We start from the raw sequence: 15,184 nt of genomic DNA on the forward strand, positions 1-15,184 counted from the left end.
TTAGCTGCAAGGGATTCTGAGAAAATAAATATATTCATCTCAGACCAACATTCTCTTAGCTGCAAGGCATGCTGGGAAAACAGTTCTTGTGGAACTGTCTGGAAGCCTAACACAATGGAGCTGTGTAAGCAAGGAAGTCTGAGGCATGGCGTGTGCCCCAGCTGGGTCATGTGCCCACAGGGGACGAGGAGGAGGATGAGGATGGGTCTCGTGAGGAGCGGCTGCCATCCTGCTTTGACTACGTGATGCACTTCCTGACGGTGTTCTGGAAAGTTCTGTTCGCCTGCGTTCCACCCACGGAGTACTGCCATGGCTGGGCCTGCTTTGGTGTCAGCATCCTGGTCATTGGTGTGCTCACGGCCCTCATCGGAGACTTGGCCTCACACTTTGGGTGCACCGTGGGCCTCAAGGACTCAGTCAACGCCGTGGTCTTCGTGGCCCTGGGCACCTCCATCCCTGGTAACGCTCCGTGAGGCAGCCCTGCAAAAAAATATGACAGGGCCAGGGAGGGATCCTGTGGGTACAGTGTGCTGGCTGACCCCACCCCAGAGCCATTGGGGAGGGCATCCGAGGGGACTAAAGTGGCAGGAAATAGTTAAACAGTCGCAGACTACATAGGAAGGGGAGGCCCCCACAGGGTTTGGGAATGGACTCTGTTTCTGGAAAACCTCACTAAATCCATTTTGTGGGGGAAGCTCCATAGAGATGGGCCCTCCCCAGATGATTTCACAGCCCCTTGTGGTAGATGGTGGGAACCCTCTCAGAGAGCAGCTTGAGGGCCTTCTTATTCCACTAATGTATGTTTTAGGATCAGACTCAGGTCATCATGCTTTGTGGCACGTGCCTTTACCTGCTGGCCATCTTGCCAGCTCAGTGCCCAGCCTTTTATATGGGCACTGGGATCCAAACTCAGATCCTTATGCTATATTTACACCCAGGGAGCCATCTCATTAGCCGTTTTGTTTTGTTTTGTTTTGTTTTGTTTTGTTTTGTTTTGTTTTGTTGTAGAGGCCTCAGGTAAGTCCAGACTGGTCTAGAACTCAGAAGAGCCTGGCCTCGAACTCCTAACCATCTTGCCTCCACCTCCAAGTGTTTGGATTATAGGCATGTACCACCACATTTTTTTTTTTAAGATAAGATCTCAATTTGTAGTCTTGGTTGCCCTGGAATTGACTATGTAACCCAGGCTGCCCCCAAGCATGATGATTCTCTTTCTTCAGTCTCCCAAGTGCTAGGAGTGAAGGTATGCATACCACCCTGGCTAAATGGACTCAGATGAGAGTAGAGACCAGACAGTATAACGGTGAGCATGCCCCAGAAACAGGGCAGTGTCTTGTGTCCTGTTGAGAGGCTGTGGCCATGATCATCTGAACCCCAGAAAACCTCTTCGGGGAGCACAGCACATTCGGGACAAAATGGGGAGACTCAGTTCCTTCATCAATAGGAGAGCACTTGTGGGGACACGCAGCTGTTTTCAGAGGGGCTGTGATGAGAAGAGGACTGGGCAGCAGCAACCCCTCCAAAATTAAAAAGTGGCTCCCTATAGGAGAGCACAATGCCAGCGTCATAGAAAGCAGGCCTTATGCCATTGAGAGTGGGCAGCGGAGCCTACTGGTTGCACAAAAGTCCCAAAGAAGTGTTCCACAGAAAGTGGAGCTCACTGCATGCTGACCTATCTCAAAAGGATGTAGGCAATAGTTTGGGGCGTCACGCAGCCTCTCTCACCCCCGTGTCTTGTCCCTGTAGACACGTTCGCCAGCAAGGTGGCCGCGCTTCAGGACCAGTGCGCTGACGCGTCCATCGGCAACGTGACCGGCTCCAATGCGGTGAACGTGTTCCTGGGCCTGGGTGTGGCCTGGTCGGTGGCCGCCGTGTACTGGGCGGTGCAGGGTCGCCCCTTCGAGGTGCGTGCAGGCACGCTGGCCTTCTCAGTCACACTGTTCACCGTCTTCGCCTTCGTGGGCATCGCAGTGCTCTTGTACCGGCGCCGGCCACACATCGGCGGCGAGCTGGGCGGCCCGCGGGGACCCAAGTTGGCCACCACCGCTCTCTTCCTGGGCCTCTGGTTCCTCTACATTCTCTTCTCCAGCCTGGAGGCTTACTGCCACATCCGGGGCTTCTAGGGCCCTAGCCGCTGCCCTGAAGGTGGCGACTTGGTGGCATTTGCTCTTGGACCCACCCTTGTCTCCCTACCCAGATTCAGCCTGGGTATTTCCTAGGCTCCTCCTCATCAGCCTTCTTCCTGGGATCAGCCTCCCTTCCTCTCTGGAATCCCCTCCCTTCTCAGCAGCACCCCCTTCGGCCCATCCTTTGTGAGTGACACCCGAACCCCATGGCCAGACATTCTCCCTGGACACCTAGCCTGATTCTGTCTTCTCGTGTCCCCTCCCTCAAGCCATGAACCTTCACCTGTGCCCCCAGGTCTTAGAACATCTCCCTAGGTACCTCAGAGGGAGGCTGTGCCATCCCAGGACGCCACCCATCACCGCCCTAACCCCCAACCCTCAGGGAGCTCCCTTACAGTCCCCAGGGGAAGGAATAAGTGGGTGTTGGGGGGCGGGGGAAGGGCACACACCTTCCCTGATTTATCCACTCAGAGACTTAGAGAGGGAAGAGGGACGTTTGGAGTTTCTGTCCCCAGGCTCAGTCGGAGGAGGCATATCTTGAACCTACCACTTCTGACATTCCAGCGCCCTACTCGCCCTCCACTACCTCTGAGAGCCTAGCCACACCTTGGAGGGAGGGGCCTGTGTGTGTATATATAGTGTGTTTGGGGAGGGGGGACACGGGAGGGTGCATGTCTTGGGGGAAGGGGCGTTGACAGACATTCCCTTCTGAGAGGGCAGCACGTCACTCAGCCTTGAGAACCTTAGTGGATGAAACTGAGAATCAAAGGGAGTCCAGCCGACCTCCCCTGACAATATTCTAGAAGGATTAACGAAAATACTCTAGAAGGTTTATTTTGCCCTCAGTGCCAGCCAATCTGGGCAGGACCCTCGAAGAGGAGACCGAGGGTCCCAGAGGACCAATGCTAAAAGCCAGCAAATGCTGCCACATCTCTGCCTGTTGGGGGGCGGGGGTGCAGGGGAGGGCGGGAGGGGGGCTGGGTGGGCATTTTTAACTTGGCCGGCCATACATCTGTTGGTAGGCCACCTGCGTTTTGTTACTGTTGATGTCTCCTGCCCAAAAAGACATCCTTGGGGAACAGGGAGTGCTGCCCACTCCTTGCGACCTAGGTGACCCTGCCACCCTCATAGCTTTCTGCTTTCCCTAAGTTATTATTATTTTTGCATTTTCTCATCCAGTTGTGCATCGGATCCATTACCCACTGCCCTTCTTGCCCCTAGCTCATCAGTATCACTCGATGTCCCTTCTCTGTGATTTCTGTAAAAATTGCCATAAAACTTTGAAATTCTGCCTGAACAGTCCTCCGGTGGGAAGTTGGGGTGCAGGAGTAAAGGGTTGATAGCAGCTCCGACAGCCAGGCGACAGAAAACACACCAGGCAGCCTAGGCTTTAGAGTTGGCCAGACAGCAGGACACCAGCATGCCCTAACGACACTCAATGGTAACAGAGCATCCACCAGCCACGACCCTATCTAAAAGCCATAGGCTTCTGGTACCATGCCCTACCCACTAGCAAAGAGCATCTACTAGTTCTGCCCCTGCCCATCAGCCATAGGTTTCTAGTACCATGTCCCACCCATCAACCATGACCCTCCACTAGCCACGCCCCTGCCTATCGGCCATAGGTTTCTAGTACCACCTCCCACACATCAGCCTGATTGCCCTCACTAGTCCTGAGCTTCTGCTGGCCACACCCCAGTTACCAGCCACACTTGGTTCCTCTTAGTATAATATTGTGGGAATGCAAAAGAGGGGGACTCTAATTTGCCTGAGCCAGAGAAAGATAAGGTTGATGGAGTTTCCTAAATAAAACAGATCACTTTCTGAATCATGCATGGAACAGGAGGGTGTGTGTGTGTGTGTGTGTGTGTGTGTGTGTGTGTGTGTGTGTTCATGAGGGTAGATTCTAGGGAATGAGTACAAAGTAAATGTGTACAGACCTGTGAGGCAGTGGCTTTTTCAGAGTGGGACAAAGGATGAACAGGAACAGAAGATGTGCTTCCTGCATGAAGTGGGGAGCAGAGAGGCCTTCAGGGGACCAAATATAAGAGCCGTTAATAGCCACACTAAGGAGGCTTAGTATTTAAGAGCAAAGGGCTGCTTTGGAAGAAATTTAAAAGGAGCAGGCCAGAAGTTAATGTCAGCTGATTTATATATATTTTTTTGTTTTGTGTGTATGTATACTTGAGTGTGTACGTATGTTCATTGTGTGCATGTAGTGCCTGAGAAGGCCAGAAGGGGGCTTTGGATACCCAGAACAGGCAATCGTGGGCCACACAATGGATACTGGGAACTGTACCCTGCCAGGTCAATGTTCTTAGTCTCCAAGCTGGCTCTCCAGCTCCTGATTTGTATTTTCAAGCATTCCACATAGGCTCCTGTGATATCAGTGGCTTCCTGTGATATCGGAGGCTGGAAATCTGGGACTCAGGCATAAGAAGAGGGGTGGAAGCTGAACTGGGTGTTGGAAATCAGGAAACAGATCAAGCCAGTGAGAAGGCTCAGGAAGACCTATCCACTGGAAAGAGGTGGTGATTGAGGGAGTTCAGGGAAAGGACCTTGGAGTGATCCAGGTAGGGATCTGGAAGGTGCACGTACCACAGGATTGGGTACAGAGGGAATAGCTGCCCTTCCTGGACACAAGATAAGCAGAGGCTGCAGTGGCCCAACCCACTGCTGTGCTGAGTGTGAGCACGGGGCGACACATATACACCGAGTGCCCAAGAGCAGCACTAAAGGATGGGCAAGCACACTAATCTTACCCTCTGGGCCCACCAGCTCCTGCAGCCACAGGCTGATCCCAACAAGAAGCCAGAGGTCAAAGCCCAGTGCCTGTTGGTCCAGAATGAAGAGGGCAGGAGAGCAGATCTGGGGGGGGGGTACGGTGGGCCAGTGCATGTCAAATGCAGAAGAAACAGGGAGAGAGGTCTGGGGCGATGTGGCCCTCAGAAAAGGAAACTGACAGCCAGAGAAGAGGATTTTGGACTTGTCAACAAGCCAGGGCTGGCATAGGCTGCTCAGGGAGTAACAGAAACAGTGCCTCGGGTATCCCCAACATTTAAAGGGTGCATGGATGAGAAAGATGAAGGCAGAGGAGACACGAGAAGAGTAGAGGGAAACCCAGGTGGCAAGCAAGTTTCCAAGATGGCATGTTCATGAGGAAAAGTCTGGCATGAAAGATTGGATGAAGGGCTTAGGTACACATTGAGAAGAAACCATTAGCACATACCTGCAATCCCAGAACTCTGAAGGCAAAAGCAAGAGGACTGAGTTTCAGGCCAGCCTGAAACTATGGAGTGAGTGAGACCTTACCTCAAAAATCACAATAGGCTGTGACGGCAGTTCAGGTGGTAGAGGGCTGGGTTCATATGCATAAAGCAATCTCAACATCACATAAAACCAGTCATTGTAATGTGAGCTTGTCGTCTTAGTTAGGGTATCTGCTGTGAAGAGACACCATGACCAAGGCAATTCTTATAAGGAAAAAAATGTTTAATTGGGGGGTTGGCTTGCAGTTTCAGAGGTTCAGTCCATTATCATCATGGTGGAAAACATGGCAGCATCCAGGCAGGCATGGTGTTGAAGAAGGAGCTGAGAGTTCTACATACTGATTCACAGGCAGCAGAAGGGGGCTGGATTTTTTTTTTTTTCACACTAGGTGTAGCTTGAGCATTTAAGACCTCAACGCTGGGTCTCCACAGTGACACAGTTTCTCTAAAAGGCCTTTTGTAAGGAAAAAAAACATCTGAGCTTGGACCTTGCTGAGAGAACCTTGCTGAGTTAGGGTAGAAAGCATGGGGGTTTAATCAGCCCAATGTGGAGTGAGTGGAGCTGGAAAACTGAGTCAAGGTGCATAGATCACATCAGACAATCTGGAAAGGGAAGAGAGGAGTGGGAGGTGGCCAAGGTTAGAGAGTCCTGAACCTGGACCTGTGCCAGAATGCCCCCTGCAGTTTCCTTAAATCCACCAGCAGCCACCTTACAGAAAAGGAAACTGAGGCTGAGAGAGGTGCAGCAGCTTACCCAAGGAAAGGTAAGGTGAGGAAGAGCAAAAATGAGGCCTGAGATGCAGGGGAACAAGGATCAGCTCTATGTTAGCAAAAATGAATGAGTACATGGGAAATGGGTTAGAGGGGCAGGGCGGGTGATGTCCATCAAGGCTTGTAGGAGGGAGTGAGGATGGCAGATTTGTTTGGGTCCAAAAGAAAGAGCTTGGAATGTAGCTCAGTGGTAGAGCCCCTGACTAGAATCCCCCAATGAGGGGCTGGGGGTGTGGCTCAGTGGTAGAGCCCCTGATTAGAATCCCCCAGTGAGGGGCTGAGGGCGTGGCTCAGAGGTAGAGCCCCTGCCTAGAATCCCTCAGTGAGGGGCTGGGATATTGCCCAAAGGCAGAACATTTTCCTAGTATGCAAAATGTTTCATCGCAGCACCCCAAAACACAGCTGATCTTCAACATCCCAGTTTGTCTTACTGGGAGACAATGTCACTGCTGTCAAGTTTCTTCTTGTTCTGATGCTTTCTCGTCTCACAGATGGATCCCATAGGGGGCCCTTTCTGCAAGGTGCACATTTGGAACTTAGGACCTTACTGGGATCCAAGCCATGATCCAAGACACACCAGAGGCTGGGAGAGTGAATCTCGGGGGTTCTCTCTGGAGAGATTGCTCCCCTCAGGCATTCTGAGTGTATTTAAAAGGCAGCTGGACTCAGGACAACAAGAAGATATGTGCTTTCAATTCAGGATGAGACACAGGTCTGAAAATCCAGATTAGAAACCTTCCAAAAGTCCGTTTCCCACAAACCTTCCCGCTTAAAGCAACATGGACGTTCTTCAAAGTCTGATGCCATATTAAACCATGATGTTAGCTGAGTTGTACTCCCAGGGACTTTGGGGGGAGGAGAGATAATCTGTTTCCAAGATTCCAGAACCTTCCATTTCCACCTCCTCAGACTCTAGCCTCTTCTAAGTCATGGAATTTCCTTGTGATCTTCTCTTAAAACCTAAAGGTCCCTGGTGATGGCATGTCTGGTCCACCTACATGGTTATGGTTCTTTTTTCCTTGTCCTCAAAACTTTAAATTGGAAACATGTACAGATTTTCTGGGGTCACATTTAGGAACGTTCTCAGGTTCTGAGGACTGTAGAGTGGACATCTGGGGGGCTGCTGCTCAGCCTGCTACTGCCTCCACTGTGACTTAATGGAATGTATCTAAGGACTCTCTCTCTCCTGCTGTGCTTCTGCAGACATCAACCAAGCCACACACCCGTTGTCCTGTAGCTGTTTCCTAGGATCAAACGTGTTCATGGAGGAACAGGGGACTCCTTAGACGAACATGAGGGGCTGGAGAGAAGGCCAGCTGTTAAGAGCCTGCGCTGCTCTCGAAGAGAACCCAGGTTTGATTCCCAAAGCTTATAGTCAGAAAGCTCACAACCACCTGTAATTCCAGCTCCAGGGAAATACCTTCCTTCTTCTGCCCTCCACAGGCGTCTGCATTCTGGTGCACATAAACACACACACACACACACACACACACACACACACACTTTAAAATACAATAAAATAAAAGGCTTGTTTTTTTCAAGACATGGTTTCTCCATGTAGCCCTGGCTGTCCCAGAACTCAGTCTGTAGACCAGGCTGGCCTCAAACTCACAGAGATCTGCCTGCCTTGTTAGTGCCTCTCTAGTGCTGAGATCAAAAGTGAGCAACACCATCACCCAACAATAATTTTTTTTATAAAAGAATTTAGAGGCTAGAGGGATGGCTCATTGGTTAATAACACTTGTTGCTCTTGCAAAGGACTCAGGTTTGATTCCTAAAACCAACACAGTGGATCACAACAATCTATAATTCCTGTTCCAGAGTATCCAGTGCCCTCCTCTGACCCTGGGCATCAAACTTGCACATAGTACACATACATACAAGCAAAATACTTATAAAATTAAAAGAAAATCTTTTTTAAACAAAAAACTCACGAGACACATGAATCCAAAAGCTCACGAGGCAGACCCCTCCCCCTAGGGTGAAATGGAAATGTTTGGAAACTCAGATATGTCATATGATGTTGTGCTGGGGCAGACGCAGGTGAAAAGATGTTTTTGCTGAAGCAGACATGTGAAAGGCTGTCCAATGTTTAGAAAGAATATAAATATGACCCCACAGACAGTGGGAAGAGGCTCTGGCGTTGGTTCATCGTATATTGTGTAGCTGACCTTCACTTGCTGCGACTTGGTAGAGAGTAACTTGCCAAAGAACTTCTTGTAATATTCTGGCAGCCTCTTGATGCTTCTGCAGACTCCGATCATTGGGAGAGCCTCTTAGTTTCTTCTGGATCAAACTGCCACTGCTGATGTGTGTTGGTGTTTTGCTAGTGGACTGGACTGCAGACAATGAAGATTGGAATCACCCCAAAGAACTATTTCTAAACAGGCCCACAACTCCTGTTTTCTGTTAACTTTTCTTTTCCACTACCTCTGGTGGGTGATGGGCTAGAAGGGAAATTGAAGTGTTTAAGAACCATTATTAAAGTAGGTTGTGAAAAATCTAAGGTTGTGTAAAAACCTAGGGCACACAAGCAGTGAACAACTGATGAGAGATAGACTCCTCGAGTGTATCTGCCTGCATGACGCACAGGGAAGACAGACTGAGGTGGTTTAAATAGGATTGGCCCCCATAGACTCATTGTTGGAATACTTGGCCCCTGAGGAGTGGCGCTATTGAGAGGTGTGGCCCTGTTGGAGTGGGTGTGGCTTTATCAGAGGAGGTGTGGCCTTGTTAGAGGAAGTGTGTCACTGTGGATAATGGACTGAACCTCTGAAACTATAAACCAGCTCCAATTAAATGTTGTTCTTTATAAGAGTTGCTTTGGTCATGATGTCTCGTCACAGCAATGAAACCCTAACTAAGACACCAGGGACGAAGTTTTATGAGTTATTACCCATTCTGGAGTGAGCTGTTGGGTGAGGCAGTTGTCTGAGTCATTCGTACTCCTGGAAGTAAGCCCCAAAACTTACTGAGCTGCATGTCAATGGAATCCTTCCTTGGGGCCGGCAGTGCCATCTATCCAAGGTAAATAGAAGTCATATGCCCAGGAAAAGTCCTGAAACAGAGCACCCAACAGGCCCAGGAGTGAGTCAAGGCGTCTGAACCCAGGTTCCTATCATGTGTGACCAGCATGCCTGGCCTCAAACTCACGGAGATCAGCCTACCTGTGCCTCCCACTGTGTTGGCATTAAAGGGGTGCATAGTGACACCCAGATCACAGCATCTGTGCTCCTGTTCTCCCCAGACTGCACACTTGCCAAATCCTTCTGCTTTTTGATCCAGATCCCCATGGAAGTCTGTCTAAAGGCAGCCAGTAATAACCATGGTGTAGCCCGATTGCTATGCCCTCTTGGAATTTCTTCTGCTCAGTTGAATAGTCTGTCACCTTTGTTCCCAGTTTGCTTTCTACTGTGCTGTACACTGTGACCAGAATCAATATGCAAGAGGAAACTGTGACTTGCATGTCCTGATGATCACATGCTGTGACTGAGGGAAGTAAGAACAGAACCATGGATGCAAGGGCTGAAGCAAAGGCTATGAAGAAACAATGTTTACTGGTAGGCTCCTCCTCCTCTTCCTCCTCTTCCTCCTCTTCCTCCTCTTCCTTCTTCTTCTTCTTCTTCTTCTTCTTATTATTATTATTATTTCTCCTCTTCTTCCTCTTCCTCCTCCTCCTATTCCTCTTCTTCTTTTTTCTCCTCCTCTTCCTCCTCTTCCTCCTCTTCCTCCTCCTCCTCTTCCTCCTCTTCCTCCTCTTCCTCCTCTTCCTTCTTCTTCTTCTTCTTCTTCTTCTTCTTCTTCTTATTATTATTATTATTATTATTATTATTATTATTTCTCCTCTTCTTCCTCTTCCTCCTCCTCCTATTCCTCTTCTTCTTTTTTCTCCTCCTCTTTCTCCTCTTCCTCCTCTTCCTCCTCTTCCTCCTCTTCCTCCTCTTCCTTCTTCTTCTTCTTCTTCTTCTTCTTATTATTATTATTATTATTATTATTATTATTATTATTTCTCCTCTTCTTCCTCTTCCTCCTCCTCCTATTCCTCTTCCTCTTTTTCTTCTTCCTTTTCCTCTTCCTCTTCCTCTTCCTCTTTCTCCTCCTCCTCCTCCTCCTACTCCTTCTTCTTCTCTTTCTCCTTCCCCTTCTCCTCCTCCTCCTCCTCCTCCTTCTTCTCTCCCCCTCCTTCTCATCCTTTCCCTCCTCCTCCTCCTCCTCCTCCTCCTCCTCCTCCTCCTCCTCCTCCTCCTCCTCCTTCTTCTTCTTCTTCTCTCCCCCTCCTTCTCATCCTTTCCCTCCTCTTCCTCCCCCTCCTTCTCCTCTTTCTCCTTATCACCACCACCATCCCCTCCTCTTCCTCCTCTTTCTCCTTCTGTTTTTGAGACAGGGTTTATCTTTGTAGCCCTGACTGATAAAGTTTTTCCCAAAGTATAAGAGATGGTGGCTGGCCCCAGTGCTGTGACCTAGAGGGCAGCAGGTCAGATTGCTCATCTGCTTTCTCACACAGCCCAGGACGACCCAGCAGTTGAGACGGAGAAGCCTGCAGATGTCTGTGAGTTTGAGGCCAGCCTGGTCCTCAGAGCTAGTTCACACAGCCAAAGCCACACAGAGAAACTCTGTCTTAAAAAAGAGTTTAGATTTTTAAAATTTTATTATTGTATGTGTATGTTTGCCTGCATGTATGTTTATGCACCATGTGTGTGCTGATACCTTTGAAGTTCAGAGGAACACACTGGATCCCCTGGAACTGGGGTTATGGAAGTTTTGAACCACCACTTGGGTACTGGGAATAAGATGCGGGTCCTCTGCAAGAGCAGCAAGGTAAGAACAACAATCTTAACTACTGATTCAATTCTCCATCTCAAGGCTCTTATTTAAAAAAAAAAAAAATCAAGCTCATCTCTCACTCCTCCTGTTTCCACTTCTACCCCTCCCACCATTTCTTCCTTCCCAAGTTCATGCTGGCTTTTTCCACCCCCATTGAATTTACTTCATGTTTCCTGTCTCCTGGAGCATGGATGGCTTCTCAGGGGTCCGTCCTATTGGAGAAATCTCTCTCTCTGTCTCTGTCTCTGTCTCTGTCTCTTTGTCTCTCTCTCTCATCTCTAACACTCTCACTGTTTCTCCATATGTCTCTCTCTCCTCTATCTCTCTCATTCTCTCTCCTCTCTCCCTCTCTCCTCTCTCTCTTCTCTGTCTAACTCTATCTCTCTCCTGCTGTCTCTCTTTCCTCTTCCCCGTCTCTCCTCTACCTCTTCCTCTCTCTCCTCTCCCCTAATTCCTCTCTCTCCTTCTCCTCTCTTCCTCTCTCTTCTCTCTCTCTCCTCTCTCTCCTCTCTATCTCTCTCCCTCTGTCTCTCTTTTCTTTCTCCTGTCTCTCCTCTCTCTCTCCCCTCTCATTCTCTCATATCTCTCTCCTCTTCCTCTTCCTCTTCCTCTTCTCCTCTCTCTCCTCCCTCTTCCCTCCCTCCTTCCACCAGAAGCCATTGATTGCCAGTATCTCCTTAGCTAGGGGTGGGATGTCATGCCTACCTCCTCTCTCCGTGCTGGGATTTTGTTCAGCTAGATCTCGTGCATATCTCTGTGAGTTCACATGTGCAGTTTTGCTGGTGTGTCTGGAAGACACTGTTTTGTCATGCTAACCCACCACCTCTATCTCCTATAGTCTTTCCACTCAGTCTTCCACAGTGATCCCTTGGGTGTTCTGGAATAATCCTTGGTTGTGACAAATGGATAATTAAAAATTAGCCATCATAGCCTCCCACAGAGTCTCAAGACATGGAGAGAATGTGGCCCAAGCTCTTCCTCAGAGTGGAACACAATGGACTCTAGCCCAGTTCCCAACAGAACCCTGTTCCCTTTTGTTTTGTTTTTTAAGATTTATTTATTCATGTATGTGAGTACACTGTCGCTGTCTTCAGACACACCAGAAGAGGGCATCAGATCCCATTACAGATGGTTGTGAGCTACCATGTGGTTGCTGGGAATTGAACTCAGGACCTCTGGGAGAGCAGTTAGTGCTCTTAACCACTGAGCCATCTCTCCAGCCCCCTTGTATTAGTTACTTTTATATCACTGTGACAATGGACCAGATAAATAAAATACTAGGGTACTGGGGATCTGAACGCAGGTCTTCATGTTTCACAGCAAGCATATTGTTGACAGAGTCATTTCCCTGGACCTTCAGTCTCCTTCCCATCAGGCCTTCAATTTCTTAGGTGCAGCCTGTACAGCCAATCTGTTTTGACTGGTCACCCGGCTTCAACATACACCTTGCTCTGAGAGCGTCTTTCCCAGCATCATCGAGGCTGGCTTGTAGCCACTGGCTGGATACCCAGACCTTGCTGAGTATGTGTCTACAATGAGCCATTACAGGACAGGTGTCTTTTCTCCTGTCTTTTCTGTGTCCTCAGTTGTACCTAGTCACTGGCATCAGCTGAGCTCCCCACGAGCCAGGCTGAGGCAAGGATGGAGGCAGATGGGACCTGGACGAAACATTAAGGAAGGGAGAGGAAGTGTTAGTGTCCATGTGGGTGAGCTGGAGCCCTCTTGAGGAGTGTGCAGAATGCTTTCCTGTTGGGGGCCAACTTTTAGCAGAAAGCGGCTATCCGCTTTGCAGCCATCTTGAGCCATATACCCTGACATGTGACTTGGATTACAATAGCCTACAACAGCTGAGAACACTCCGATAATCTTGGTTTAGATGCCTTGAGATTAAAGGTGTGTGAGATTAAAGGTGTGTGAGATTAAAGGTGTGTGACTTAAGAGTATGACTTAGAAGTGTAGAGATCAGACTTAGAGACAAGACCTAAGGGCATGATTAAAGGTGTGACCAAAGGCATGGCTTAGAAGTGAGACATATAAAAGGCAGAGGCAGACAGTAGAGAATCAGACATTAGGGAGACACAGAAGAGAGAACCAGACACAGCAGAGAGAAGACAGGTAGCAGGGCACTTGGAAGAGAACTTGAAAGAAGTAACTTGGAACTTGGAGGCACTAGGGACTAGGAACTAGGGACTAGGCACTAGGAACTCAAGACTTAGGACTTAGACTGAAGAATAAACGGGATTGAATTACACTCTGTCTGGTCTGCATTCTTCGAGTCCATCCTCACTCTCGCTCTTGCTGAACCCCAACCCGCGGACTGGAGCAGCAGCTTGGGCCGGGATACAGTGGCCGCCCCAAACGCGGGGCAGCATGGGCCTCAACATTTCGGGCTGCAACATTTTTTGGCCACCCCAACGTAGGGCTAGTGTGGACCCCAACATTTTTTGGCCGCCCAAAGTGGGCCAGCTTAGGCCCCAACACTTTCCAAGTTCCTCGCCAGAGGATGGGGACATTGAAGTGTCACATGACACCTTTCTGGGGGGCAGTGATCAGGTTGATGCTTCATGATAGTTGCCCTGGAGTCCATGGGGTTCATGAAGGGCCTCTGTCATGGTTGCCTGGCAGAGCTGGGAGGACTTCTTCTTCTTTCCAATACAAGTATGGGTATTGGAAAGCTGAGTCACTACTTTCAGAGGGTTGGGCACACTCATGGCCAACTCCCAGCCCACAGCTTCTGGTCTCTCCAAGGAGTTTTTCCAATCCCATGAGGATTGAGGTCAGACTCTAGAGAGGACTTCCAAGAAGGTAGGAGGAACAGGATAAGGGTTGTTCCCAGCTTCAAGGTGCTTCACTCCTTAGATCATCCCCAAGATGCTGAATGCACTATCCTGGCCCCGACTCCCTCTCATCCCCTTCCCTGCTCCCTTCCCTCTTTCCTCTGTGCTCCCTGGGGAAGGGGAAGAAAAATGGAGGGTAACAGACAGAAATGAAAGATGTAGTCAAAAGAGGATGGACATCTGGAGGCAGAGTGACGAGACTCTAAGAGAAGAGAGGCTGAGATAGGACTGGGCCGCAGACCAAGACAGGGCCAGGGAGGTCAAGGGGCACAGAGAGGAGGAGGAAGAGGAGGAGGGAGGGAGGGGGAGAGGGATGAGGAGGGGGAAGAGAAGGGAGGAAACATGAGACCAAGGGAGAGGTCGCAGCTGGCAGAGGGAGGAGACTGAGAAGGGACAGAAAGGGCCAGGGAAAAATAGTTGGAGAGAAAAGGGTGGGGGTAGGTGGTGAGTACGTGGGCAGACACTGGCAGCCTCCTGCCCCCCCCTCCTCGGGGTCAGGCGGTGCTCCTGGGATTGCACAGCCATGGCTAATGGAATGATTGCTTTGTAGGGTGGGAGGGAAGGGCAGCAGGCTGCAGGTGACAGAGCTGCCCCAGTCACCACTGCTGTGATGGATGGCCAGGCCTGCAGTGAGGAGGGCTCCTCAGATAAATGGTTCCTTCTGCTGCAGCCAGGCTAGACAGGGAGGACCTGGGGTGTAGAGAGAATCAGGGAGGCAGGTGGCAGGTCTGAGAGATAGAGTAACAGGGGGAGACACACACACTACACACAGAGAGAGAAACAGAGACAGACAGGCAGAGAGACAGACAGAAAGATAGAGACAGACAGAGACACAGAGACAAAGAAAGACAGAGACACAGAGAGACAAGGACAGAGACAGGCAGAGAGACAGAGAGATAGAGACAGACAGAGACACAGAGACAAAGAAAGACAGAGACACAGAGAGACAAAGACAGAGACAGACAGAGATAGAGACAGAGACACAGAGAGAGACAGACAGAGACAGACTGACAGTTGGAGAGAAAGAAAAAGAGGGAGAGAAAGAGACAGAGAGGAGGGGCTGAGATCCCTTGAGAACCTTGCGGGTATGGTGGCTACATAGTCACAATCCCCATGGCTTGAGGCTAGGTGGGAGAGTCCTTCCTGGGAGACTGAGCTGGGAAGACTTAGGAAGCCCCATGCTCTCAGCCAGGGCTGCTGCTGGATGTGGTCTGGGGCCCTCCCCTGGGTTAAGTGGGCTCACACAGGAGCAGTCCTAAGCAGCTACACAGCAGAGCCCCAGCACAATTCCTCCACCCAGAAACATGCAGAGTGGCCCAAGCACCACCCTCCCAGAGGGGACACCAGCCAATAAGCC

General features: G+C 49.9%; 1 protein-coding gene across 3 annotated transcripts in view; it reads left to right on the plus strand.

Annotated features, from left to right (window-relative positions):
* The window catches only part of Slc8a2 (solute carrier family 8 member A2), a 31,033-nt gene extending 27,950 nt beyond the window's left edge, over positions 1-3,083 (plus strand). For all 3 annotated transcript variants that reach the window (XM_076927310.1, XM_076927309.1, XM_076927311.1), the window contains 2 exons: positions 181-459; positions 1,747-3,083. In XM_076927310.1, the coding sequence (XP_076783425.1) occupies positions 181-459; positions 1,747-2,123 (656 nt within the window). In that variant the 3' untranslated portion in view covers positions 2,124-3,083. The remainder of the gene's footprint in view (positions 1-180; positions 460-1,746) is intronic.
* Positions 3,084-15,184: the final 12,101 nt, after the last annotated feature.

This window comes from Arvicanthis niloticus, chromosome 29 (genome assembly GCF_011762505.2).
Source record: "Arvicanthis niloticus isolate mArvNil1 chromosome 29, mArvNil1.pat.X, whole genome shotgun sequence".
Taxonomy (NCBI): Eukaryota; Metazoa; Chordata; class Mammalia; order Rodentia; family Muridae; genus Arvicanthis; species Arvicanthis niloticus.